The sequence below is a fragment of the Cavia porcellus genome, unplaced genomic scaffold (genome assembly GCF_034190915.1).
Source record: "Cavia porcellus strain 051 isolate PalLab524CR breed Dunkin Hartley unplaced genomic scaffold, mCavPor4.1 scaffold_3, whole genome shotgun sequence".
NCBI lineage: Eukaryota > Metazoa > Chordata > Mammalia > Rodentia > Caviidae > Cavia > Cavia porcellus.
Genome location: NW_026947486.1, coordinates 67,072,470 through 67,097,187, shown reverse-complemented (window position 1 = coordinate 67,097,187; position 24,718 = coordinate 67,072,470). Strand labels below are relative to the sequence as shown.

Below are 24,718 nucleotides of genomic sequence, written 5' to 3'. Positions count from 1 at the left end.
GCAGTAGCTAGCTAGCTCTAACAAAATGGTAATGTAGGTGAGATTCATTTTGGTGCCTTTGGAGAACCTTGTCCTAGCAATCCCAGGTTGCTGCAGGTCGTTCAAGCACCCCATGCAGTGCTCTACCAGACCAGACTGCATTGTGCCTGGTCTTTAACACCCCCCCCCACTTCCCATTCCCCTCCACACATAACAGCTGCTCAAATTTACACTTCTCACCCAATGCCAAAAGCTAAACTGACAAAAATAACCCTGCCTAAGATGTTAAGGGTTGATTGGGTACTTGATGGGGGCTTCCCTCCCTAAGAGGATATTTACCTTTTAGTAAGCATTCCAATGTTCTTAACCCAAAAGAATGGCCAACAGGAACTGCAGCAGTGGCAGGTGGGTGGAAGAGAGATTTCAGGGTTGTGGTTTTTTTTTTTTTTTTTTTGGCGGGGTAGGTAGGGGAAGTGGGCTTTCTGTGTTTTCTGAATACCAGTGTATAAATGGCTACTTCTAGGTCTGCAGAACTGGATTTTCTTAAATGATCCTGACAAACTCCTCGGAGGCATGAAGCCTGAGCCTCTGGGGGCCCATTCCCCGCCATTAGCATCACCCCCAGGAACATCTTGTGTTTGCCTATAAGTACTTTGATAAGCCGCTTTCCTTTAGAGTGCCTGCTAGCATGACAATGTGCTCCCTAGAGTGTGACAAGTACCTGGAGCTAATCGGCAAGATGATTTGAATTTTCTCTCACTAGGGTCAATCAGCCTTGGGGCACAGTGTTAGGGGTGGGCCTGCTTTGGTCTGCCTTGGGAGAATCGCTGTTGAAGTGGAAGGCAAGCATGGCAGGGGGCAGCACAAGGACTCATGAAACCTGGGATATGGGGCTGCAAGCGTGTGCAAGGGCGAGGAAATTGTGTGTGGGGGGGTGGCAAACTGGCCGTGGGGCCGAATCCAACCCACCACCTGTTTATGTATGGCTCAATAGCTAAGAATGGCTTTTTACATTTTTAAAGGGTTGGAGAGAAATTAAAAAAACCATATTTTATGGCATGTGAAAATTATATGAAATTCAAATTCCTGTGTTCCTAAATAGTTACTGGCACACAGCAATGCCTGTTTGCTAATGCATTGTCTACAGTTGCTTTCCCATTAGGATGGGAGGGCTGAGTAGCTGCCACGGAGATCTGTTTGGCCCACCTGCAAAAGCTTAAAATGTTTACTATCTGGTTCTTTACAGAGAAAGTTTGCCATCCTCTGAAGCTGAGGAAGGAGGACACAATGGGTTTCAAAAGGGTACTGAAAACAAATATAGCTGGCCCTTGGTATCCATGAAGGATTTATTCTAGGACCCACTTGCAGATATCGAAATCCAGGTCCCTTACTTAAAAGGGTATAGCATTTACATGTAACCTATGTACCTCCTCCCATATACTTTATTTCTTACTTAATTTGCAGTACTGGGGTTGAACCCATGGCCTTGGGGTCACTAGGCCAGCGGTCTACCACAGAGATACATTCCTGAGAGGCAAGGTCTCACTAAGTTGCCCAAGCTGTCCTTGAATTTGAGATCCTCTTGCCTGAACCTCCCAAGTATCTAGGATGACAGGCCAGCTATTTCACATAAACTTGAAATTATCTCTAGATTACTTATAATACCTAATATAATAGAAATGCTGTGTAAATAGTTGTTATATTGTATTGCTTAGGGAATAATGACAAGAAAAATGTCTGTACAGTTCAAACTGACATAATTATTTCTTTGAAATTTTTGATCTACAGGTGGCTGAATCCATGGATACAGAACCCTGATAGAATACAGAGGGTCTACTGTATTTGCCTCCTTCCAATGCTAAGGAAGGTTTGGTTTCCTCTCCCCCACCTTCCCCACACTGCTCCACTGACCAGGCCCACAGTGTTGAACAATACGCCTGTGAAGGTCGGCAGTTCATTCAGAATTCGAAGGTACTGGAGCTTTGCCTGGATTGCAGAACCCTGTGAAAACAACCCACCCAAAGTATGAGAAGCCAAGAAACACAGGAAAAACAAACCCGTGTTCTCAAAGAGTACTCTCAATATCTTAGAACAGACCTGTGGGAGCGTGACTTGGAGAGCCAAACCCAGGAAGGTTCTGGTTTGGAAAGCTCTCACATCTAGCACCACATTTCTCTTTCTAAACTCTCCTCCCACCTCCTGACCTGCACTCCTTAAGGCAACCAGAGGACTCATTTTATTTTGTTTATAATTCCAACACTGACTGTCCCCTAACTCTGACCTAACTTTGTGTTACTCTTGTGATACTTCAAATCCTTACTGCTACCCAAACACTGGGCATCTGCACTGGGGCAGGAGGTGTTTCACTCTGAGTCCCAAGGTTGGTCTTCATTGAGCCTTCCAGGTTTCTATCAGCATCACTGGGACAACTGAGTCAGACATCTATGAGAGACACTAGACTCCCCCTTCCTCCTGTCATCTGAGGGCCACAGAGCACCAAATCATGTTGGTTCTATACCTTAACTCTCTTTCTCCAAACCACCCACCTTCTTTTCTTCCCAGTTGTTGCCTTGGACATTCCCACATGCATCAGGGTGACAGCTAAGTTATCAGTATTGATATTCCTTTCCCTCAGCTGTCTCCACATACTGTTAAAGGAGGCTTCCTAATACATAATTTTTTTTTGTCTTTTTCATTTTTATCGGTACCAGGGATCGAACTCACGACCGCCTGCTTGCAAGGCAGGTGCTTATGCCGCTGAGCTAAATCCCCAGCCCCTCCTGCTTAAATTTTGATGGTTCTTTGCCACCTACTGAATGAAGTATAACCTGTTTCCAGGAGACAGGGCTTTTCATGAACTGGCTCCTGCCAAGCCAACCCGTCCCCTCACTGGCCCATTTTTCTGTCCCTACTCCCATCCCCTTACACATCCCTTGCACTCTGTGTACTTTCTTAGGCCAAACTATTTGCATTTCTTCCCTTGTATCAGGGTCTCTCTTATCTCTGGGTTTTCATTACAGATGGATCTCCCTGCCTGAAAAAGTCTTTCATCCATTACGCACCTTCACCAACTCATCTAGACAGACTCCTATTTGTCTGTCCTTTAAGACCCAGCTCTGGTACCAAAGGCACCAACTCTTGGCCTTTTTCTCCTGCTCATCCTGGAATCAGTTTCCCTCCTATGATTCCAGAGCACCCTTGCCTGCAGCATTGTGTTGCGATGATTCATAGCTCTGTTTCCCCAATAAACTGTGTCTGGCTTGAGGACTGAGATTGGGCCTTCATCTTTGTATCATCAGGCACACTGCTGGGGTGCCTCAAAAAGCATGTTAGCTGACGGCAGTAAGCACTGTTGCCCTCAGCAAAGAGAAAACAATCTGATTAAATATGCATAGCAAGGTGGGAATGGCTAACTTTCTGAGGAGGTTCACATTTTAAATGAGAAGCCAGTTGGAAATGCAATTAATCTAGAATGGATAAAATATATGGGGCCATTATGTACATCTGTATGCTGATCCTAGTACCTTTCACCACCCTCACCCCTCTTGGGGAAGAGGCACAAGCACATGGAGCCTTAGAAGCCCAAGAAGGGGCTGCAGAGCTGGGGGAGGCAGGAAGATAAGCCCCTCAGATGCAAGATGTGTGCCCTGTAAGGTGGAGGCTAGGACAGCAGTGACCTGAGCCCTCCCACACTTGCCCAGTGACTCATTATCCAGATTACATTTTTGTCACACGCAAACTCACCCTCAGGCTGGGCTTTTATCTCTCAAAATTCCATGTATGAGGACTTACTGGGAGACAGCAGTCATTTCCATGGAAAACATGTGCCTTAGGGCCCAGTGCTTTTACATGATTAGCACTAATTGGTGAAAGGACCAAGAATGAGCTTTGGCATTTGATCCCTTATCTTTGAGCATCCAGAGCTCTCTTACTGACATGTCACTGAGGTATCTCTGGGAGAGGCTCAGGCTTGTGAAACACACTTTTTGCTAATTGTTCCCATACCTTGCCAAGCTAGATGTGTACTTGAGTCAGAAAGTATGGTGAGGATCCCCAGAAGAACCACCCAGAAAGCCCCCTAGGCTTGTAGTGCCTGAAATACCCCATGACCTCCCTCAGGTACCTTGGTGCCACTAGAAGGTTGCGTTTGGTGAGCCTTTAGCTGCTGAGAGAGAGACTTCCGAAGGTTCTTCTCCTTGATGCCTTGCAGGAGGGAGGGAGGAAGAAAGGGTTCCAGGCCCCACTCCTTCCTAAAAACAGAAAAAAAAGTAACAGATTAGTGAGAGATATAAAGTGGTACAGAGAGGGGAAGACGGTAAGACAGAAACTGACTGAGTCTAAGAGCCAGAGATGGAGGAAGAGAGACTGGGAGAAAGAAGAAGAGGCATGGGGACAAGAGAACACTAGTGACAGTACCCTAACAGAAGCTGTAGCTCTCTAGAGCACCATAATTTAGGTGTGAAGAGCTCCAATTCTTACCCCCACTGTGTGGCCTACATTCCTGAAAAGCACAGCGGTGCTTAGCCACTACATCTTCTCCCTACACAGCTATTTGCTCCCATCCCAAAGGGCCCCAGCACAACTCACTCCACGTTCTTGAGTGAGATCTTCTGGCTAGGCCGAGTGGCTGAGACAGTGATATAGATGTGGAGGGCAGCCAGGCCCAAAAGCATCTCTGGCTTGGGTTCCATTCCAAAGCGTTCTCGAATAACATCGTTCCGACTCTGTGAGAGAGGGCAGTCCAAACCCATCAATTAAAGGAGAATGTCTTCTCCACCCCCTACCCTGCCATGTACTCCCTTATATCCCAGAAAAGAATCATGACGTGAGTTTGATTTCCGGTGATGGAGCAAGAGGGAGAGGAAGTTGCTACCCTTTGGGAAGAGACAACAGAAGACCTTCGGGTCACAGAAATACTATTTGCTTCATTGAGAGATACTGGATAGCCTTCTTTTCAGAGACGAGTGCACAAATGGCAAAGCACAAATGGGCAGAAAGTCCAGTTCACTGCTTAAGTCAGACATGGCATCACCTCCTTTTTTCTTCCTGTTACAAGAAAGCCTCCCTTGTTTTCTCAACGGCCTATACTCACCTCCCTACTCATACAAGACTCTTCTACTAGTTCAGATTGGAGCAAACAGAGACATTGAGAGGGATTCTCCACATGGCTCTGACCCAGAAACCTAGGGTGAGAGACGGATTGCAGGGATGTGGTAGATATTCTGTTCTTTGGGATCTAAAGGACAAAAGGCTTGAGTCATTCTTCCCTATCCTGACCTAGAGGGAGTCCTCTGGAACTGCCAGCCAAACCAAACTTTCTGAGCCAGATCTCAGGTATGAATGAAATCTGCCTCAGAACAGTTGCCCATTTGGTTGAGGTGAAACTAAGATGGGCTAATGGGCTAGGGAGCCACTGTGGTGTGACTGTATCATAGGAGAGTAGAAAAGAAATACTTTGTCAATGATCATCTATGTAGGAAAGCCAATGGGATCTGCCAAAGAAACAAACACAAAATAAAAGAAGTACCAGAATTAATAAGTGAGTATAGTAGGATTGCAGAGGAAAAGATCAATATACAAAAACCAATTGTATTTCTATGAGATAGCTACAAACAAATTGAAATTGAAATTAAAAATCAAAATCATTATCTGGGGCCAGGGATATAGCTCAGTGGCACAGTACCTGCCTGGCAAACATGAAGTCGTGAGTTTGATTTCTGGTACAAAAAAAATCACAGGCCTGTAATCCCTGCACTCTGGGAGATTGAGGCAGGAAAATTATTAATCCGAGTCCATCCTGGGCAACTTTAGTGACTTAGTGTATCCCATCTCATACTTAAAAAATTAAAGTGACCTGGGGATATATAGCTTAGTGCAAAGATCCTAGTTTCAATCCTCAGTACCACTGCCACCACCATCACACACAAAAAAACCAACCAAAACAACAAGTACAACAAACATTTATAATGGCATCAAAAATATGAAATAGTTATGGATAAATCTGACAAAATATGTTGAAATTTATAAAATGCCATCAAGAAAAATAAAAGGAGATATAGATCATTGTAGAAATACTGTGTTCATAATTTGGAACACTCAATATTGTTAAGATGTCAGTTCTCTCCAAACCAATTTATAGATTCACCACAATCTAATGCAAATCACTCCAGATTTATTTATTTACTACTTGGGATTAAAACCAGGACCTTATGACCTCTGGGCTTTCCCGGCACAGATCCATAAAAGAGACTGGTGTGAATCCTTCTTGTGGGCTCTAGACCTCCAGCTGGACTCGTGGGAGGCATTGTCATGAGCTCTGGGTTTTTATCTGGACTCATGTGGGACATTGCTGTGAGATTTAGGCCCTTGACTATTCTATGTCTTTAGTGTTGCGGATAGATTTCCTGCATTTTCTTGTGTTAACTCCTGGTGACCATTATAGAATAATATAAAATCCATGTAATGGGGTAGAATGCAGAATTATCAGGCGAGGGATTTAGCTCAGTGGCCCAAGTGCTTGCTTGCCAAGCACAAGGTCATGGGTTCGATCCCTGGTACCAAAAAAACAAACAAACAAACAAACAAACAAACAAACAAAAAAAAACCAGGACCTTAGCACTGAGCTATATACTCAACCTATATATACATATACATGCATATATATATATATATATATATACTTTTTTTCAGAGACTAAGTTGCCTAAGGGCTTGAATTTCCAATCCTTGTATGTCAACATTCCATAGTACTGGGATTATACAGCACTCTACCATCAGACCTGGCTCATATCAGGTTTTTAGTAGAAATTGTCAAGCTGATTCTAAAATTCACATGAAAATACAAAGGGCTCATAATAGCTAGTGCTGATTTAATGCCATCTTGTTTTAAAGCCCCACCAAACTATGGCTCTTCTGTCTCCATTGGTTTTATCATGTTGTATCTTGCTGGATTTTATCATATATGGTAGTATAAACAAAAACTGTTATAGGTAAAGAGACAATATAGAAACCATTGTTCATTTTTCTGTTAGCTGGTTCTAAATACTCTACAATGCTTTCATCCACTTGAATGGTGTTACACTTGTCTTGATATGTTTGATGCTATAGCATACGAAGTTATATTCAAATATTTCAAGGAAAAAGACACTATGGTAACTACTATTAAGTCAGGTTATTTGGTGGTGAAGCACTAGGTTGCTGAAACTGTCATGCTTTGACCGGTATTGTTATGTTGTTATGCCTTCTTCTATCTCAACCTCTCCCTTATTCATTAAAAAGTTATTTAATATTTTTTTAATTTTTCTTTTTTAAACTAAGGAGAAAAAATAAAAAAAAACTAGCAGGATATATTATAGTAACTTTTTTGATTTCCTATTAACTTGATTTGAAGTCCTGTAATACTCCCACTATCTTGTTTTGACTGATTAGACTCTATTCTGCTCTGTATGATAGTATTAAGTATCAGAGTGTAGGCAACTACTTTGAAGGCAATAAGATTCACATTGATGCCCATTCTGGTTTGACTGTCATCCTCTTTTGAAGTTGTGTAAGGTTTACAATGTTTAGGTTTTATTGGTCTTATTCTCTACTGTTTAGTTCAACTTTATAATACCTAATGAGATAGACAATTCTTTTTAAGGAAGCAAGAGGCATTATGGTAACCATTATTGATAACCTTGTACTCTGTTTTTACATCATGTGCTATGTCTATCCTTGGTTTTGACTGACAGCTTTGCTTTATCATGTTTGATTTTATTCTCTTACAAAAAAAAGTAATAAGATCTATGGGAGCAATAAAACCCAAAATGTGTAAATTTTGTTGTAATAAAGAGAGGAAAAAAAAGTGCCCTAAAGGATATAACAGCAAGTGTGTTTAGGTGTGTTAAATAGATGACCATATTAATATTTTTGTTTGGATCATTGAACACAACTATTTGCAGTCTCACTGTTTGAATGTTCACTTTGTATGCTTTGATCCTGTGACCTGAATAACTGTTTCAAAAATGATAGTGTGTAATCTATTAACTGGTGATATCTTACTATGTTTTTTGTTTTTTGTAGTTCTGTATTACTTATACCCTTACACTGGTTTGTTTTTTTTTTCTGTTTTTTTTTCTCTTTTTCCTTTTAAATAAAAAAAAAAAGAAAATACAAAGGGCCTACATGAGCTAAAGCAACTTTGGAAAGGAAGAGCAGAATTGGATGACAAATACTACTTAATTTTAAGACTTATTATAGGCTGGGCATGATGGCACATGCTGGCAATCCCAACACTAGGGAAGCTGAGGCAAGAGGGTTGCTGTGAGTTTGAGGCTAGCCTGGGTTATATAGTGAGTTCAAGACCACCTGGAGTTACACAGTGAGATTCTGTCTCAAAAAAGAAGAAAAAGGCATTATAAAACTACAATAATCAAAAGACTGTGATGTTTGTATAAAGGATAGATAAATACACCAATAAAATGGAGAATTCAGAAATAGGAATATATCCACACAAACATGGGCAACTGAATTTTTTTGTGTGATACTGGGGATGAACTCAGGGCCTTTGCACTAAATATATCTCCAGACCACTGTTATTTTGATTTTGAGACAGGGTTTCACTAAATAGCTAAATTGCCTAGGCTGGGCTTGAATTTGTGATCTTCCTGCCTCAGCCTCACAGAATGCTAGGATTATAGGCCTACAGCACCATGACCAGCCTAGACAAGTGATTTTTGACAAAAGTAGAAATGCAATTCAGTGGAAAAGGACAGTCTTTTTTTTATACAAAGAATCAAACTCAGGATCTTGCTCTTGTCAGGCAGGTGCTTACGCAGCTCAGCTATATCTTCAGCCAAGGACAGTCTTTTCAAAGCATGCTGTCAGAATAATTCTGTATCTATATGCCAACACACATATGCATGTGCACACACACACACACACACACACTTCGATGAATATCTTGCATCACATATGAAAATCAAAATAGATCATAGACCTAAATGCAAAATTTAAAATGATAGAAATTCTAGAAAAAAAAATAAAAGATCTTTATGACCTTGAGTTAGAGAAAGATTTTTAGATATGACATCAAAAGCACTGTCTATAAAAGAATAACAAACTGGACTTCATCAAAATTCAAACAATTGCTCTGTGAAAGACACTGTTTATAGACTGAAAAAACAATCCAGACTGGGAAAATAATTACAAATTACATATCCAACAAATGACTTGTTTCCAGAATATATAAAGAACTCTCAAAACTCGATAATATGAAAACAAACAACCCAATAAAAAAGCAGGCAAATGATTTGAACAAGGAAGATGTGCAATAGCAAGTGATATGTGAAAATTTGTTCAACATCATTAGTCATTAGTGAAATGCAAATGGAATCCATAACACTAGTATATACTATTAGAATGATTAAAGTAAACAATATATACTAGTAAAAGTAAGTGTTAACAAGAGGGTGGAGAAACTGGAGCTCTCATATCTGATTGTTGGGAAAACAAGATCAACCACTTCCAAAACAGTATTGGATTTTCTTTAAAAAAAAATCTAAAGAAAGATCTATTGGTGATCAAACCATTTCATTTACCTAAGAGGAATGAAAGCATATTATATATACGAAGATTGCATCAAGGATGTTCATAGAAGCTTTATTTGTAATAGCCAACATCTGGACACACCCAAATATCCATCAATAGGTATAAATTCTAGCACATTTATACAATGGAATACTACTTGACAAGTAAAAACAAATGAACAATAAATGCATGCAACACCATAGATGGATCTTAAAATGATTATGCTGAGCAGAACAAGCTAGACCAAAATAAGTGTATGTACTGTACAGTTCAACTTACGTAAACTCTAGAAAGTGAAAATTAATCTATAGTGACAGAAGGCAGGTTACTGGCTGTCTAGTGCTCCAGGGGATGAATCACAAGGGAGTCTGAGGAAATTTTTGGGAATACTGCCTCTTAATGAAGGGACAAGGATAACTATAGGTAGGAAAAAGATAGAATGAGGCCTCATTGAGCTTCATTAAAAATAAAGCAGTTTTGGGCGGGGGTTTTAGCTCAGTGGCACAAGTGCCTGCTTGGCAAGTGTGAGGTCGTGAATTCAATGCCTGGTACCAATAAATAAAAAATAAATGAATAAAGCAGTTTTAACCTGCCAGACTCTAGCAATTAGGAGGGCAAGGGCAGCTAAACTCAAGCAATTAGGAAGGCAATGGCAAAGTACTCAGGACCAAGAAGTTCTCCTGTAGCAGACTAGCATATGAATCACAAACTTTTCTTTTACTGAATCCTTAGATGGAAACTGCTTGTCCTTAAAGTCCCCACCCATAATTTTAACCTCCACAAAGGACAGGCAAAGGTGGCATTGCTTGAAGAAATCCAAGATTCTGATGAAAGACAAGCCAGGGAGCCAGTGAGCTTCCAAAAACACGTGGGACAATGATCTCAAAAAAAGGAGCTGCAGGCAAGAGATCCAAAGGCCAGTTACTTTTGAATTTTCCATCCAGAGGAGCTGTCTGTCACTTCTCCTTTCTTCCTTCTCCACCTTCAAATAAACTGTCTTCTTTTATTTTAAACTGCATCTTTAGTTCTTTACTGATGCTGGGTTTTGGATCGCCAGAGCTGCGTTATCCAGCAGGGCAGTGGCCCGAGTTGGTGAAGCAGTGGCTTGCTGTCCACCCCTGGACATTACAGTGTGGCATAGCATGCCATCGTGCACAATACTCTCCCCACAGATGGTAAAGAAACTTGGACTGAGAAATGTTTCTAACATTTTAAGCCTTCTGAAAGGGCAGAGAGGACAGTCATGATGTCTCTAGTGTATGTGCCCAGGGTCACCATCAGAGATAGATGAAGTCTGAGGGTTTTTTCCTTGTTAAGTGCTGTGTTATGTCTTGTGGGCACTTAAAACTCAATATATCCTCAGATGAACTCATTGTCTCAAACCCATTCCACTGCTTTTATACCCTAATTTGAGGAATGATATCACCTCTACCAGACACTCATCAAATCCAACCCTATGAATTTTATTTTTTAAATCTCTCTTGAATCCCACTCTGCTCCTCCCTTACAGCTTGGATTTTGACTCTTATCATTGCTCCTCTAGATAACTGCCACAGTTCCCTACCTGGCATGCTTCCTTGGCACTGTGTGACCTTTTGAAATTGGTCATCTGACCAGCACATTCACCTTTTGTCATTTCTGTGCCCTGACCCTCCAGGAGAATTTCTTTACTTTGGCTGCACATTAGCATCACATGAAGAATTTAGGAAATGCCAATGCTTGGGCCCCACTTAAGTAGTTTGGATAACAGAATCTTATGAAGGGTTTGTTAAAATATCACTGGACTCCACCTCCAGAGTTTCTGATTCAATAAGACTGGGCTGGAGAGAATTTGCATCTCCATAAGTTCCCGGTTGATGTTGTTGTGACCAGTTCAGTGACCTGACTTTAAGAATCACTGCCCAGCCTCCATAACAAAGCCTGTGATTGCCATGCCCTATCAAGCCTTTTATCACCTGTTTCCTATCTCTCCCATTCATTTAATGCTGCTTCTTACATCACATTCTGTGCTGCAGCTATAATAAGTTACTCTTGGTTCTCTCATCATGTCATGCTGTCTCATGCCACCAGGCCTTTGTAAACACCAATGCCCCTTGCTTAGAGTATGTTCCCTCTACACCATGTCTCTACACAGCAAACTTCCACTCATCCTCTGCAGCTAAAAGCATGCACAAATTTCTTGCTCTATGGAGCTGTCATTGTCGTTCTCCCACACAGAGTTGGCAAATAGCTTCCTGTGTGCCCTCATCAACACTGAACCCTGCTACCAGCCTATTTATTTGCAAATTTTTTCCAGCTTGTTTATTTAAGCATATAAAAACTCTGATGAATGAGGACAGTTTTTTCTTTACCTCGGACTGCCAGTACCTGCTGCAGGGCCTGGCCCCAAGGAAGTGCTCAGTAAGTAAGTCTGATGAAGTGAATTTGGAATCTGCTCCTTACTGGAGCTAGGTATTAGAAACTGAGACTTTTCTGAAGCTGAGGTGGGCTTGTTAAACGTTGGGATCATGTGAAGGTTCCAGAATTAAATGTTTCTGAAAACTGATGAGCTCTCTGTGGACAGTTATGACTTTGAGCCATAGCCAGCTCAGTTCACCAGGGCAGCCAATTTGGCAATGGACTTCAATGGTAGCAGAAAAAGAAAGATCCTCCAGAGCTACCTGGAAGTTGGAAAAACTTACATAGAGACTTCATTGTGATGGCAGAATAGCCTGATGGTTTGTTTGTCCACTGGTCTGTCTGTGTATCCCCAAGCCAGACTCTACCTGGATGTATAGGTACTCGAAAGCAGCAGGATCCCGACGCAGCAGCTCTACAGGGTCTTTGGGAAAGAAGCTTATTCGGAAGAGGCATTTCATTCCATGGTAGTGTGTCCGCTGTACCACCTGAGTCACAGGGACAAGATGTGGGGGAAAGAGATGTAGAAACAATGGCTGGGATGGTAGGCAGTCAGTTTGGTAGGTTCTTAAAGTGGGGTTTGGGGCAGAGTTGGGCTGTTGTTTCTCATTTTGTCTCTCATCTGGCAGATTCATATTCAGTAATGCCCCCTTACCCAAAGTTTCACTTTCCCTGGTTTCAGTTACCTGTAGCCATGCTTAATATTTCAATTTAAATAGAACATTCCAGAAATAAACAATTCATGATTTTTAAATAACTTTTACCATGGACTATTTTTATAGTTGTGATATTTTATTATTATTATTACTTGTCTTTTTAGACAGGGTCTTCCTATGCAGTGTAGGCTGGCCTTGAGATCACTTTGTAGCCCAGGCCTGTCTTGAACTTGCAACAATCTTCCTGCCTCGGCCTCCTCAGTGCTGGAATTATAGGCATTCACCACTGCACCCAGCTTATTAGTTACTGTTAATCTTTTACTGTTCCTAATTTGTATGAATGATTAAACTATATATATATATATATATATATATATATATATATATAATATTATAGGGAGCAGTACTGTCTGCAGTTTCAGGCATTGCTGTGTGTCTTGGAATGTGTCCCCCATGGGTAAGGGGAGACCATTGTACTTCAGGGGAACATAATGTGGATTCAGGTCTTTTCTACCTTTCTGACTCAATGTGATGCATTTTAAAACACATATCCATGGTTTGACCAATATGAACAAGTGGGTCTAAGTGCTAAGACACTGGTGAGGAAGAGAGAGCTCCTTGAGAGCTTTTAAGGCTCTTTTTTGCTGTGAGGCTCTAGTGTACAGCATGTAGAGGGGCTCAGCCTTAGGCAGAGTAAGTTGCTAAGTTGAGGCTAGATCTAATTAATGCCTTACTGTAGGCTTCAAGAATGAAAATTCCATTTGGAGATATAGATGAAGCATGTTGGCAATATACTAGTAATCACTGAAGATGGGGGTGGGCAATGTACTATATTCATTTTACTTTTGCGAATTTTGGAACGTTTTCTTAATAAATTTTAAATCCCGTTTGAAAAAGGGACCAATTAGATGCAAAAGACTGCTTGAAGCCTGAAGGAGGTGGGGGGCTTTAAACCTCCCTCAAAGCAGTATCTTCTCACTCATGACCTTCTGGATTACATATGGCTGATGGCTGAATTTGATGATTCTTTCCAAAAATCCTTTCATTTTTCTGTCTGATTTTTAATTTATTTTATTATTTTATTTTTTGAGAAGGAGTCTCACTGTGTTGGCTGGCCTTGAGCTCATTATGTAGCTCAGCTTGGCCCCAAATTCACACTGATCCTCTTACTTCAACCTCCCAAGTACTGGGATTATCAGCCTGCACCACCATACCTGGCTCGATTTTGGTTTTTGTTTGGCTTCCATGTAGGCTCTAAAAATGTATTCTTTCCAATAATCTCTTTTCAAATCTTTCCAACCCTACCTGGGACTATTGACTGGCCCTGTTTGTCTCTCTCATGCTTCTTGGTGCTTCCCCTTAGGGAAATCCCATCCAGGAGTCCTGGTCTTTCCCAGTCTTTTCCCACATGGCATTCTGAGTACTTTGTTATGAATCACCACCCCACATCTTTCCGCTAAGTGACCATGACTAATGGTCTTCATGCCCTCCTTAGGTTACAAAGGGCATAGCCAAAGGCCCCCTGGAGTGGGATAGTAACAGTCTCAGGTATGAAACATGCCTTCTGGGAGCTGGATGAGCATATCATCATGAAATTTCCAGATACAAAATATCTTGGATTCTCTTCTCTAGTATAGGCCACATGCAAATCTATGAAGTCAGGATAAAAGAGTTACTTACGTAAGCCAGGGGTTGCTTGTCCTGGAGAAGCAGGAACTTGTGATTCTGTTCTGGTCCAGCATACTCAAGGACAAGAGCAAAGTGCTCAATATACCTTAAGGAGAGACGGTCCTGTAATGTCACCATCACATCCTATGGAAGAAAAAGGCCTTAAATCGTGATCTGTTCTTACCCTGAACTGTTGTAAGTACCAAACATGTGGAGGAGGACTACAAACAAAGCACAACAGTCCTATAGAGCAGGCTGAGACACTAGCCTTTGTGGTGGCCCATGTTTGTGCTCCAAGATGAATAAGGGACCCACAAGTGCTATCCACACGTGTGGGCCCTGGGAACACCAGAGGTACAGGGGATGGTGGTAGCTGTTCCTGAACTTCACCTGGCAGGCATGTGATAAAAGAAAGCTATGTCTCTTCCTCCTTGCTTCCAGTCAACAAATTATTTCCTGAATGCCAAGGGAAGTGTTGGTTCTTCCTTCATCTTCCCCCCAGAGTCACAATGTCCACTGGTTTGTCTGTCAGCTCTTTGGAATTAAAAATGCCAGTGCTGCATTTTTATGATTGAAAATATACTATTTCTAGATTCGTAATCTAAATCAAATGACTTGAGTTGCTGATAAAATGTTCAGTTTTGACCGTAGCTGGCTTTAATAGATGATCAATTTAGCAACTTGAAAAATGTGTCCATGCAAAGGAACTGTTACGTGTCTGGTGTACAGTCATAAATCTGACTACTCCTGGGCTCCGTCTGCTCTGCTGCCCTACTTTTAATACTAGGGCGTCTGGAAACATATCTGTGGGGGCTGCCCAAATGTCAGTTTTGAGACTTCTGCTATTTATTTACTGTGACTTCGGCATATTCTCTGTATTCCAGTGTGTGTGTTCATGGAGTCAGAGTCTCCCAGCCCCCCAAATCTGGAAAGAAGTAGGTTTGGGAATATAAAGCTCTCTGATAGTCAGAGCTGCCAAACAAGACTCTCGGTGAACACTGAAAGATACGTAGCCATTCAGATGGGAGGCTGAAAATTGGTGGGTACTTGGGAAGTTCTGTTTGTGTTATCCAAGTGGTCACAGAGGTGCTGGTTAGTGTTGCGAGAGCTCTCGCATGGACAGATGAAGGTTTCTTTGCGGTTCTGCTGCACTGGGAGTATGAACAGCCAAGCTGGTGATTGCCAACTGGTGTTACAAATGTAATGGCCCCTGTGGCAGGCTGTCAATTCACCCAGGTACCTCTCTGGAACAAGTAGCTTGGCAATCTGTCAAAGTTCCAATAAATAGCCAGTGTACCCTTCCTGTAGTCAGAGTGACATCACAAGTGAGAGACACACTTCTGTCCTGGAGAGCTCACGTTAGATGGATTCCATGAGGGTGGTGACAACAGGAGGTAAGAGAATGTTTGGAAAGCCTCCAAGGGGAAAGAGAGTGTGATAAACATTCCAGTTTGGAGATAGAATCTACAGTGGGCCAACAACCCATGAACAAATATCAAGGAACATTTCAACACAAAGAGATAACCACATCTAGAGGAGAGACATTTAGATTCCCCCTGGATAGCCTAGTTCAGTTGCAAAGCTCCCTACCATAGCCTGAGAACTTCACTAGCCAAGAGACTATTGCATGGTTCTCTAAGGGGTGCACTTTGGTTCTAAATTCTCTTGGAAATGTGCCTAGGCCTAACCCTCCCAAAGAAACTCTTGGCTTGACTCCTTATGATGAATGTAATCATTGTGTACTGCATACATGTACTAATAAAAAATTTAAAAAAAGAAACTCTTCAGCTGGGAATATAGTTCAGTGGCACAGTGCCTGCCTGGCAAGCATGAGGTCGTGAGATCAATTCCTGGTACAAAGAAAGAAAGAAAGAAAGAAAGAAAGAAAGAAAGGAAGAAAGAAAGAAGGATTCTTGGTTCAATCAATATGGCTTAGGCACACTATACTGCAACCAAATGCTACTAGAACTCTGGGCAGAGCAATTCTTCATCATTCAAGAGTGGTCTAACCCCCTCTAGAACACTCAGCATCTTTGATCTTGAGGTACTAAAAGCCAGCAGCACAACAAATCATTGGGATGGCCCAAAATAATGTCAGACAATTGCAAAAGCGCTCTGCGAATGTGCAGTACCAATTCTTGTAGAAATCCACTGGCAAGGTCATTCTGAGTACCTGATAAATCCTCCTAGCAAGTTTTCTGGCCTAGGGTTTTCTTAAAGCTCTCTAGTTCCCCAGCATGGGAACTTCAGGACACCTGTGGGACAAGGTAGGTATCATGGTTTAGGTGTAGTAGCTGCCCAGAAGTTTCGGGAGCATTGGTTGCATTAAAACATTCATTCTGTGGTTGGCATTCTTTTTCTGGAGAGCCCAGGAAAAGTACAAACAGATATATATGTCCCAGAGCAGAGCAAACCTAGGGCTAAATCGTATCATTGCCTCTATTTCTTTTTTTGTTGTTGTTGTCTTTTTGATACAAGTTCTCTCTATGCAGTTCAGGCTGGCCTTGAGTTCACTTTGTAGCCTAGGCTGGTCTCAAACTCGCAACGATCCTCCTGCCTCAGCCTGCCTCTACTTCTTAGTCTAAAAGAATCACTAGGACTTTTTGATGCCTGGCTGAGCTATTAAGAATCACAATAATTGTTCTGCCTGTGAAAAGAATAGCCACCGACTTTTAAAATCATGGTTGAGTGGACAGGATCTGGCTGGTACTTAAAAAGCAAGGCAAGGCAAAGCTGGTCTCAAGAGATTGTATTTATTTCTGTGTGTAAGTTTGTGTAAATGTTATTAGTATATTAATATAAATCACTTGCTTTATAACTGGCTTAATGATCTTCAGACTTCCTAGTTTCTAAGAGTCTTGAAGGACCCTGTGTAACATATACATAAAGCAACTGGCAAGCATACATGCATCCATGTGTCCACATGGGCATTCACATATTTTTGCAATTACCAGCACACAGTTGAGCATGCAAATTTCCACCCTCAGCCTCATCTGAGGACTGCATTTCTGAAGCCTCAGGAAGCATCAGGAGGTCAAAGGCCACCTCGCTCTGGCAGTGAGCAGCCACGTGCATTCTCAGAGGAACAATGGGACCAACAGCTGACCTATGTGGGGCGACTCTGTGTGTACCTTAACAGTGGTCCGGCCATCAAAAGTGAATGACTTGATCTGCCCATTTTCTAAGAAAACCTTCAGGACGTTGGGGATGAGGAGGAGGGCTTCCTTCTTCATCATTTTCTATGAACAGGCAGGGAAAGGAGAGGGCTCATTTAGAAGGAGGAGGGAAGCCACAGGATGGTACAGCAAGGAAGAGGGAGAAGGTAAAGGAGAAAGGGACCCAAAGGGATGGGAGGACAGGGACAGAGGAAAAAGCAGATCAATAATAATGTTATGTGGAGACCAAAACCACATTCCCCAAGAAGACACTGGGCCATATCAAAAGTCAGTCCTTCATTTAGTATCACCGTACCCTTGCACTCTACTGTAGTTCAAAGCACCACAGCTTTGCACTGTGCTTGGCCTACAAGGACCACTGCATACAGCCTGAAGAGTCTGAGAAAAGTCCCTTTCAGCCCACCTCACTCACCTCAGCCTCTCTCTTGAGAGTTCCCTTTCCACCACGTGTTTCACAAACAGGCCACTCTCCTATCTGCCTCTGCTTTGCCATTCCCTCCCTTTCATGGCATTCTGGCCTTTTCCTTCCTTCCTTCCTTCCTTCTTTCCTTCCTTCCTTCCTTCCTTCCTTCCTTCCTTCCTTCCTTCCTTCTTCCTTCCTTCCTTCCTTCCTTCCTTCCTTCCTTCCTTCCTTCCTTCCTTCCTTCCTTTTCTTCCTTCCTTCCTTCCTTCCTTCCTTCCTTCCTTCCTTCCTTCCTTCTTCCTTCCTTCTTCCTTCCTTCCTTCCTTCCTTCCCTCCTTCCTTCCTTCCTTGCTTTCTTTTTTAGTGGTAGGGACTGAACCCAGGGCTTTCACACTGAGCTAGATTCCCACACCTTCTTTATTTTTTTGAGACAGGATCTCTACAAGTCACAAAGTTGTCCAGTTTGGGCTGGAACTTGTGATCTTCCTGCCTCAGCCAACCAGAGGGCTAGGATTACAGGCAAGTGCCTCCATGCTCAGCTTCCTGGCCTTTTCTAGCCGTATCTTCCTCTCTGGACTCATGGCTTACCATTTCTAGTACATTTGCCTCTCTCATGCCTGTATATCTCTGACAATTCTTCATTGTCAGGAACTGTTTCATTCCCTGGAGGACACTCAACATCTCTGACACTAAATGCCAGTAGTGTGACAAATCATTGGGATGATCCAAAGCACCCTCAGATATTTCCAAAAGCTGCTGGAGAGTTGCAAACATTGAATGCTGAATGAAAACCACTGGCAAGGCGGATTTCTGAACACCTGCTAACTCTTAGCATACATTTTTCTGGCCAGGCAGGGTTTTTTTTTTTTTATAGAATGGCCCATGTTAATTTCTCAGTAAAAACTCATTAAAGGCCATTCCTTCTGACTTCTTCTTTCCCTTCTTGACAAACTTCTATTCATTCTTTAAAATTCAGTTCAAATATGTATTCACAAAGCCTTGATCCAGTATCATGAGATACTTAAGACCTGAGGCAGGAGATTTAGCTTGGTGGTGCAGCACCTCATAAGCGTGAAGTCCTGAGTTGAATTCCTGGTACAAAAAAAGCGCCCTGGTCTTCCTATGTGTTCATATAGCAGTTTATACACATCTCTTTCAATACTTTCATACTTTTGAAGAATATTTATTGTTCCAAACTGTAAACTCAGAGCAAATGTACTCACAAACTTCTTGGCACACAGTTGGTGCCCAATAAGTGGCTGCTCAATGAATGAGTAGTAGGTGGTTAAGATGTGCTTACTTCAATGGTTAGATTCCTGAGAAGCCTGCAATAATTTCCCTAGGCCAACATTATCAGTTCTACAGGATTTCATATACTTCACAGAAGATAAGATTATTTAATTCAAGGCACATTTTTTTTTTGTACCAGGAATTGAACTCATGACCTTGCACTTGCCTGGTGGGCATTTAGGTCTCTGAGCGAAACCCTTGGCCCTCAAGGCACCATTTTTTAAACCTCTACTCTACACTCAGTAAGTACTATGCTTAGACCCCAGAAGGACTACAACAAAAATAAAGGACTTGAGTCTGGTCTTTTAGTGATTTTTTTATAGTGACCACACACACATACACGCACATGCACACACACAATGAAATCAAAACAGACCAATAGGCATAAGATGGTTAAGGCTTTCAAGGTAAGGTAAATCAGATTTTGATTTTAAAAGAGATGATAGATGTAGATTATTAGAGAAGCCAAAAGAGAACAGTCCAGATCTAGTGACTGTCACAGACAAAGCATTTTAATAGAAGCAAGCAAGTTTTCTTCAGTTGGAGTATGGCTGGCAGAGATAGGGAGGCAGGAGTCAAGTTTGCCTGGGTCAAGTCAAGGTAGGAAGCAATGGGATGTCAAGATGGAGCAGTGTGGCTCCCTGGTCCTCTATGAGCCCTGATGAGATGCCTCATTCCTGCCAAGCCCAGAGGCCTGGATTTCCAGGCTAATGATGCTCAGCAGTGGCAGATTTTATTTAGCACACTGGGTTGGACTCAGATAATTACTTAATTGATTTTGCTTCAAAATAGAGTTGGCAAGGAGCACCCACAGGATTTATTTTTGCTCTGGATGCTCAATAAAGTCTTGGAACATGAGGGGAGAGGGATAATAGGCTATCCCAGAGTCACCTGGACCTGGACTCCCCCAGGTCCCAGGATCCACACTGGTGGCAGTGGTGGATGAGGTGCTCTTGTGATGTCAAATAACTTCTGAGTACAGTGAGTTGATGTGTGACTCTTTCCCAGACAGGAACCTTGAACAGTGCTTGGTGGCCTGTTCAGGAAAGAGAAGTAACTTTGGATGGGTTCTGGCTACTCTGGGGCATTTGGATTCAGGTTGGACTGCAGTTGGGGCTTGATTGTGTCTGTGGCCTAGCTCTGAGGTATGGAGACGGCAGTCATGGTGGAAGAAAGAGAGAGTAGAGAAGGGAGAATGGAAGGAAGAGGAACAGAAGGAAGAAAAAAGGAGAAGAAGGAAAGGGAGAAGAGGGGAGGATGTTCTTCACTGAGTGTCCTGTTCTTGAGTGATTCCTCACTCAAGGGATGGGACAGCATGTACCATCCATACTTTCCAAATTGAAGTCATGTCCTCATGGCTTTCAAAGGTTCAAGATACAAATGTCCACTTGGTGACTTGAACCCTCAGGATCTGCTTTGCTCTCATCTGTAGGGGCTCCATCCTGCTCCCTCTCCACTCTGTTCACCAATCCTTGCTTCTTTTTAACCTTTTCTTTGAGGATTTACATGGCTTCCAATCACAAATTATTCAGCCAGTTTGCCAATGGAGTCCTGTAGTCCTCTAGGCTTCCCAGCCTTCCTTGTGCAGAGATGGAGGGCACAGGCTGGTTTGGGGGATGAGAGGGAAATGAAGATGGGAGAGACTCATGTCCTCTATCTCTTCTTCTGAGTGGCTCTGTCTCAAAGAATTCTAGAAGTGCTTGACATTCTGCTGATTTCCCTGCTCAATTTGGGCCTTCTGTCTTCTCTCAAGAACTGCAGCTGTGCCTCAGTATATAAATGCTAGGGCCTCTGACAGCCCAGCCTACTACTGCCTACAAAAGTACATGAGTGCCTGCTAGCTCCAGCGATTCTTGTCCCACTGGAATATCACCAACTTCCACATATTCCTGGGATACTTTGAGCCAGAATCCATGATTGCTGAACACACCTTTCTGCTTTCTACCCACTTCTTCTCATTTGCACATCTGGAGCAGATAGCTTACTGCATGTAAACTAAGGCAGAAGAAAGACCATGGGCTGGTCAGAACCTCCCTTGCATTGGCAGCTACATGGCATGTGCTGTGAAAAATTACCTGTTCCCCAAGATGACATCATTCAGCAGTGGATATTTTACTGTCTCAATTTGCACTGTGTCCCTAGAACACCTGAGAAGCATCAAGTTGCAGGAAGCAGGTATTTATTTTGCATCCCTTGTGGTGCTGGGAACACAGTGGTATCTTAATAAAAAAACTTGCATTTTAAGGAAAGTCTGTATCATTTTCCTTAGGCAGCTTCACCCATCACTGTGGGTCTTCTACAGGCAAGATGTGGAGTTGCAGGGCCACTTAAATGTGAAGAGATCTCAATTTCACCAGCCACTTGTTCTTTGGATCTTCAGAAAATCATTACTTCCTTCCTATTCCTATCAAGTAGCCAAAAGATATTTATGGAGCACTTGCCTTGAGTGTAAGCTATTGTGTTAGGGACAGAAATTTCTCTAAGCATCAAGAAGATCCTGAGTGAATCGATATATGGTTCTTCTTCCTCTGATGCCCAGGGCCTCTCTTGATGCTGCACACTCCTCTCCACTCAGTCCCCCCCGCCCACAGCACTGGAGTTCCTCTCAGTCCCAACCCCTTAAAAACCCCATCCACTGCAAGGAGCTCCAGAGCAAGATCTTAACAGTCAAGGTGATTCCGGCCAAGGCTGAAGAGAGAGGGCTGCGGATGTACTTACTGCGTGTGTTTCTCCGACTGCTACCTGCTCGGAAAATCGAACCTTTACAGGATTAGACCTCAGCTTGGCCTTCTTCGCAGCACTAATGAAGGCTGATTTAGGGGACTGCAAAAAGAACAGAAAGTAGATGAGTATACCATCTCTGGGGGGAAATCTGGTCTTTGTCACATCAGAGTTAAGATGTCCCAGTACAGATACACTTTGCCTTACTGATCAAGGAATAAGCAAATAAATACTGATTACGTACTAAAGTCAAGCCAATGTGCAGAGTATGTTCCTATATGACTGGTGTATTATGAGAAAAGCTGGGCATGAATCAAATGTGGGTAAACTGAATCCCATTATGAATGCTCAAGGTCTAGAGAGTTTGCAAAAATTCTTTAGTAATAACATACATTGAATTTTTATTTATTTGGTTTTCTGAGTAGGAGGTATATCTAACGGTGAATTCTATTACATCTGAATGTAAGTATACCAAAGGATTTTTATAAATTATATCATTCATCTCAGAGATATGCCATGTACCTAGGAAGGAGGCGCATAATAAATATTTTTGGATGTGGGAGAAAGAAAATCTAATACTCTAAAATGACTTATTTGGTTTCTACACTATTTGGGAGGAGAGATATGAGAAATTTAACCCAGGTCTCTTGGCTTCCTACCTCGGGGCTCTCTGGGCTCTGCACCAATTTGTTTACCCAATTCTGTAAGAAATGCCCAAAGAATCAGCTAGGCTTTGTAATTCTGGAAAATGCTCCAAAAATTCAGCAGAAATATGATTAGCAAATGTTGCAAACTGTAGCCAGCCCTCTGTATCCACAGGTTCTGCATCCTTGGATTTAACCAGCTGCATAGCAAACATATTTTAAAGAAAATTGCATCTTTACTGAACATGTACAGGTTTCTTTCTTCTCTTTATTCCCTAAACAATATAATATAACAATCGTTTACATAAAGTGGGCATGGTGTCACATTCCTGTAATCCCAGCTCTTGGGAGGCTGAGGCAGGAGAATTGTTTGCAAGTTTGAGACCAGCCTGGGCACACAGTGAACCCAAGGCCAGCCTGAACTGCATGGTGAGATCTTGTCTCAAAAAGACAGAAAAAAAAAAAAAAGCAAAACCAAACAAAAAATCATTTCCGTAGCATTTACATTGTATTAGGTAATAAAAATAATGTAGGTATGATTTAAAGTATATGGAAGGATGTGGGTAGTTTACATTCAGATACTATGCCATTTTATATAAAAGACTTGCACATTGTATCCATGGGAGGCCTGGAATCAATCTCTCTTGGATATGAAGGGAGTTGTTCTTTAGATTTCAGCTCTTTGCTGAGCTCCTGACAGCCTAGCAGCCAGGGAATGCATAAGTCATGCTGAGGGGCATCTTCATGTCTCTGGGAGCATTTATTTATTCATTTAACAAATTTAGGGAGGGCTTACTATATGCCAGATACTACTCTTTGAGATGAGGAATATAGCAGTGAACAAGACAGACAGAACTCTCTGACCTCATGTAGCATTCATTCTAGCAGGGACAGACAGACAATAAACACATGTCTTTTAGGTAGCAAATAGATTACTCTTTTTTGCTTTTTCAGCTATCCATAGTCAAATGTGGTTTCAAAATGTCAAATGGCAGGGCTGGGGATTTAGCTCAGTGGCTTAAGCACCTGACTGGCAAGTGCAAGGTTATAAGTTCAGTCCCTGGCACCAAAAAACAAAACGAAACAAAATGTCAAATGGAAACTTTCAGAAAAAAAACCATCCCTATATTTTGAAAAGAATTTATTATAGCACATTGTTATAATGTGTTCTTCTGTTTTATTATTATTTTTCATTTATTTATTAATTATTATTATTAGTTACTGTTGTTCACCTCTTACTATGCCTACCTTATAATTTTATTGTGTGTATGTATTGGAAAAAAATGTAGTACATATAGGGATGCTTAGGGTTCAATACTATTTGTTGTTTCAGGTATCTACTATAGGTCTTGGGACATATTCCCTGCAGGGTAAGGGAGCACATAAGAGAATGGGTAAGTAAAGGTGGGACTGGGGGGTATTATTTTACCAATTTGGAAACTTATAACGCATTGTTATTAATTTCAATTACCCTGCTGTGCAACATATCTCAAACACTTAACCCTCCTGCCTAACTGAAACTTTGTATTTTTTCAACAGCACTGCCTCATTCCTTCTTTATGCCCCTAGCCTCTGGCAACCACAATTTCACTCTACTTCGGTGAGTTTGAAGTTTTTAGATTTCACATACAAGTGAGATTATCTTTCTGCACCTAGCTTATTTTACATAGCATAATGTCTTCCATGTTCATCCAAGTTGTCATGACAGAATAATTTCCTTTTATTGGAGGAGGTGGTTTCTGGGAACTGAACTTAGGGCCTTCACACTAAGTTATCTCTTCAGCTGTTTTTAAAAATTTCATATTTTAAGAGAAGTTTTTGCTAAGTCACTCAGCTGCCCAGACTAAGCTCAAACCTGGGATCCTTCTGCCTCAGTCTCTGAGAGTGCTGGTATTACAGATGTGTGTCACCAGGTCCAGCTAGAATTTTCATTTTTTAAAGGATGAATAGTTTCAATTGTGTACACATGCCATATTTTATTCATTTATTTGCTGAGCGTACAGGTTGAGCCCGCATCTTAAATGAACACATCTCTTTGATATACCAATTTCAATTCCTTTGGATGTATACACAGAAGTTGGACTTGGGGAATTAGACAGAAGTCAGCGAGTCCTCTCTGAGAAGATGCTGTTTTAAATATTTTACTTATTTTTTGTGGTACTGGGGATTGAGCATAGCCCACGGAAAATGCTAGGCAAGTGCTCTACCACTGAGCTAC

The 24,718-nt window shown here is 41.9% G+C and overlaps 1 protein-coding gene across 13 annotated transcripts in view; it reads right to left on the bottom strand.

Moving 5' to 3' along the window:
- The window catches only part of Frmpd3 (FERM and PDZ domain containing 3), a 151,902-nt gene that overhangs the window by 33,591 nt on the left and 93,593 nt on the right, over positions 1–24,718 (bottom strand). For 10 of the 13 annotated variants that reach the window (XM_013150215.3, XM_063246252.1, XM_063246250.1 and 7 more), the window contains 7 exons: positions 21,854–21,958; positions 17,398–17,505; positions 14,279–14,410; positions 12,311–12,430; positions 4,567–4,703; positions 4,103–4,229; positions 1,891–1,980 (listed from right to left, as the gene is read on the bottom strand). In XM_013150215.3, the coding sequence (XP_013005669.2) occupies positions 1,891–1,980; positions 4,103–4,229; positions 4,567–4,703; positions 12,311–12,430; positions 14,279–14,410; positions 17,398–17,502 (711 nt within the window). In that variant the 5' untranslated portion in view covers positions 17,503–17,505; positions 21,854–21,958. The remainder of the gene's footprint in view (positions 1–1,890; positions 1,981–4,102; positions 4,230–4,566; positions 4,704–12,310; positions 12,431–14,278; positions 14,411–17,397; positions 17,506–21,853; positions 21,959–24,718) is intronic. The other 3 variants (XM_063246251.1, XM_063246259.1, XM_063246260.1) reach the window with 1 other exon arrangement.